This window comes from Oryx dammah, unplaced genomic scaffold (assembly GCF_014754425.2).
Source record: "Oryx dammah isolate SB20612 unplaced genomic scaffold, SCBI_Odam_1.1 HiC_scaffold_6, whole genome shotgun sequence".
Taxonomy (NCBI): Eukaryota; Metazoa; Chordata; class Mammalia; order Artiodactyla; family Bovidae; genus Oryx; species Oryx dammah.
Window position 1 is genome coordinate 14,045,115 of NW_024070190.1, and position 4,425 is coordinate 14,049,539.

Consider the following 4,425-nt stretch of genomic DNA (forward strand, 5'->3'; position numbering starts at 1 on the left):
CAGAAACGAGTGCAGGCAGTCCAACAAAGTTGTGGTTTTTTCCATCCAGGTTGTATAATTGCTTTTATAAATCAATGAAAAATCGAGCCTCTCTCATTATATCATTGTCCTAAGTATCCTTTGGCCTGCCTGTTGGGTAACCAATATCAGGATGGCTGGCCAGAACATTTACTGCAGCAGGAAGGCTCACAGGAGAGTCAAGGGTCCTATTTGACTGCCTCTGTGGACAGTCTGTGCTGACTGGGGGGCCTCTACCCCGACCCTGAAGGTTGGGTGCTATAGCCTACCGCCACCGCCATCCAGCAACGCATGCCCAGTATGGTACTTTCATGGATCTGCTCATGGGCAGCACCTGCCATTGGCCAGCAGGCAGTGTTGGGACCTGATCTAGCTCTTTGTGCAGGCCACTGCTCCTTATGTGAGGTGAGGAGAGCTAGATGTCTCAAGCCATTGTGTCTTCCTTGCCGAAGCACTGGGTGTTGAGAATGCAGCTGTAGAGCAACTTCTCAGGGAGCTTCTGCCTCTTTGTCTGGGTGAGATGCTTCCTCTGAGGTCCTGGCCCTCCTGTCCCCACTGCTGTCAGCAGCATCATGCTTTGTGACAGTCTCTCTCCCCTACTATCTCATATTTAGCTTTAGTCAAGAAATGTGCGTGCATTTATCTTTGTATCTTTAGTGCTTAAAATAGAGCCTGGCACTGTGGAAGTACCCAAAATATGTTTCCTGAGAGAATGAGTGAACAAACCATTGCCCTGGAGCAGAAAATCAGCTGCAGGTGTGGACCATCCTGAGTAAATTCAGAAGGGCTGAACTGGAGCGCATCATGAATTTTAGAAAAACCTATATCCCTGTGGCAGGTACCACCCTTAAGGAATCAGAAAAGAAGGATAAAAGAAGGTGAGGAGATAAATGAAAAGAGAAAACACAGCATAGTCTTGAGCCCACCCATGCATTCAGTGCAGCTGGAACAAGGTGCTGTGTGGTGTAGGAAGGGAGTGTTACTGAAGGTGGAGTGGAAGGCATATGGCTTCCCAGGTAGCTCAGTGGCAAAGAGTCTGCCTGCCAACGCAAGAGACGCAGGTTCAATTCCTGGATTGGGAAGATCCCCTGGAGTAGGAAATGGCAACCTGCTCCAGTAATCTTGCCTGGAAAAGTCCATGGACAGAGGGGCCTCGCAGGCAAGCTATAATCCATGGGATTGCAAAGAGTCAGGTGTGACTGAGTGGCTGAGCGCACAAGCACCCAGAAAGCCTATCAGAGCTTCACCGGAATCAGACATTATTTCCTCCTGGCTGCCCACCCCACTTCTGTTGGAGAAAACAAGAGCAGGAGGTAATCCCTACAAAGGAATTTTTCCTGATGTTGGGTGTCATTTTCCCATGGGGTAACTAAAGGCTGCTGTGGGAAGCAGTCAAACTTTACACACTACTGCTGGCCTTGGCATAGAAGGCCATAGATGGCGGAATCACAACCAAGCAGATTCTCGCAATTGATTGAAATCTTTTCTACACTAGTTCCCCCACCCACGCCATCCCATCAGGAGGGTTCAGTTCAGTTTAGTCGCTCAGTCATGTCCAACTCTTTGCAGCCCCATGAATTGCAGCACACCAGGCCTCCCTGTCCATCACCAACTCCCAGAGTTCACTCAGACTCACATCCATCCAGTCAGTGATGCCATCCAGCCATCTCATCCTCTGTTGTTCCCTTCTACTCCTGCCCCCAATCCCTCCCAGCATCAGAGTCTTTTCCAATGAGTCAACTCTGCATGAGGTGGCCAAAGTACTGGAGCTTCAGCTTTAGCATCATTCCTTCCAAAGAAATCCCAGGGCTGATCTTCAGAATGGACTGGTTGGATCTCCTTGCAGTCCAAGGGAGGGTAACTGATAAGAAAACCAGCTCCCATTAAGCATTTAGGAAACAGAAAGAAAGAGTGAGTTCCAGGGTCTTATCTGATCCAACATGACCTCTCCCTCCAGCATCCTCTATGCACTTCTTTGTAGTGTGACTTTTGGTTAGACGAGAGCTGAGACTGTTTCCTATCATATAAAAATATAAGTGGGGTTGCCTTGGTTGAAGTGGAGGAGGGATCTAGAGCTCCATCCCCTTGTAGTAGATCTCCTTTCCCCCATTTCTAACCCCCTCTAGCAGGCAAATTAGCTTTGAGCATGGTGGGAAACCCATCACCCACTCCTATACTGGCCCAGGGCTCCCAAGTCTCACATTGCACAGCTCTCTATGATCAAAGGGAGATTTGCATGGTCCTCGGCGCTAGATTGAAAAGTGAACTAGCATGCCAGATGAAACTGGGACAGAGGAGGTCCTCAAGGATATTTTCCGACAAGGCAAAACCTGCTTTATCCCACGGTACCAGTTGCAGAGCAATCACGTGGATATGCTGAAGTTAGCATCGCCAGAGGAAATCGCTTCACTGCCCAGAACTTCCTGGAACATTCAGCAGCCCAGTGAGGATGAGGTACTGGAGGAGGCCTTGTCAACAGGGGGACTTGACCTCATCGTCGTGCCAGGTCTCGGGTTCGACAAACAGAGCAACCTTTTGGGACGCGGCAAGGGTTACTATGACGCCTACCTGAAGCACTGTCTGCAGTCCCAGGACGTGAAACTCTACATCCTGGCCTTGGCTTTCAAAGAGAAGATCTGCCTCCAGGTCCCTGTGGATGAGAACGATGTGAAGGTAGACGAAGTGCTTTACGAAGACTCCTGAGCACCTTTGGCTCTGACGACCGCAGCTGAGCAATCAAGGTTTTGTGCCAGAAAAAAGTCGAATATGTGTATTTTCTCTTTGTCAGAAATTAGTGGAGATTGCACACTAATGTGAATATGGGCTATATTGTTTTCAACGTAAGATAGACCTAACATGAAACCAGTTTTAAAATCAAAAGCCGTGTGTGTAATAGAACATTGATTAAAATGGAGGCTATCACTGTGTGATTTTCAATTTAACTTTCTGGCCTTAATGTCCCAGGTTGGTCTGTCTGCTTTGTGGTGGTGGTGGTTTGGTTGCTCAGTAGAGCCTGACTCTTGGCGACCCCATGGACTATAGCCTGCCAGGCTCCTCTGTCTATGGGATTCTCCAGGCAAGAATACTGGGGTGGATTGCCATTACCTCCTCTGGACCCAGGGATCGAACCCAGGTCTCCCACGTTGCAGGCAGACTTTTTACCACTTGAGCCTTAGGGAATCCCTGGTTCTGCTTAGAAGTGTAAGTTGAACATTCATGAGGCCCTGTGCTCCAATTCAGAGTGTGAGGGGAAAGGAAACTTATGGGTAATGGGCACTGTCATGAAGTCCTGTCAGGGATCTGAGTCAGTCTGGCAGGCACACAGAGACCCAGAAATTACTAAATGACTTGGAGTTTGCTTTGCATTCAAAGTTCCCCAAGAATATTCTCCCCTTTTATCATGGCTTCACTTACTCAACTGGAAATTATGTCTGACGCTTTCTAACATTTGACGGACAACAGACTGAAACCTTTTATGATTTAAATATTTAAATCTGGCTAATGTGTTCCCGTCTCTGCTGTTCTGGATGTCAGGCACTGATGAGTTTAAGATCTGGTGTCTTAAAAGGACGCATTTGAATCAGTTCTAATGACATGGATGAAACTAGAATCTATTATACAGAGTGAAGTAAGTCAGAAAGAAAAACACCAATAGAGTATATTAACGCATATAGATGGAATTTAGAAAGATGGTAACGATGGCCCTATATGCGAGACAGCAAAAGAGACACAGATATAAAGAACAGACTTTTGGACTCTGTGGGAGAAAGTGAGGGTGGAATGATTTGAGAGAATAGCATTGAAACATGTATATTACAATCTGTGAAATAGATGACCAGTCCAAGTTCGATGCATGAAACAGGGCACTCAGGGCTGGTGCACTGGGACAACACTGAGGGATGGGATTGGGAGGGAGGTGGGAGGAGGGTTCAGGATGGGGGACACATGTACACCCATGGGTGATTCATGTCAAGGTATCGCAAAAACCACCACAATATTATAAAGTAATTAGCCTCCAATTAAAATAAATAAGTAGATTAAAAAATAAAAAAGAAAAGTGAACTAGACCCATACACGTGGGGAGGGTATTGAAAACCATCCAATCCAGTTCCCTGGCTTTACGTAGAGGAGACGCAGGCCCAGAACACACTTCTGGAGACATGGCTAAATAATTGTAAAATCTGGACAAAGAAACCAGATCTTTTCTTTTTCAAGTTCCTCGTGTATGTATAACTGAATCACTTTGCTGTACACTTGAAACTAACACAATGTTGTGAATCAACTATACTCCAATATTAAAACACAAAAAATAACCCAGATTTCCTGGTGCCCAGTCAACAACCCTATTTGTTTCCTTGTACATGATATTGCTTGTTCACATTCAGGAAGATTTTTAAAAAAGTCATT

General features: G+C 46.4%; 1 protein-coding gene across 1 annotated transcript; it reads left to right on the forward strand.

Annotated features, from left to right (window-relative positions):
- The first annotated feature begins 2,289 nt into the window (after nt 1-2,289).
- On the forward strand, nt 2,290-3,125 carry LOC120865476 (5-formyltetrahydrofolate cyclo-ligase-like). The gene has a single exon (XM_040242790.1). It carries the CDS (start codon nt 2,290-2,292, stop codon nt 2,719-2,721), a length of 432 nt encoding a protein of 143 aa, XP_040098724.1. The 3' UTR covers nt 2,722-3,125.
- Nucleotides 3,126-4,425: the final 1,300 nt, after the last annotated feature.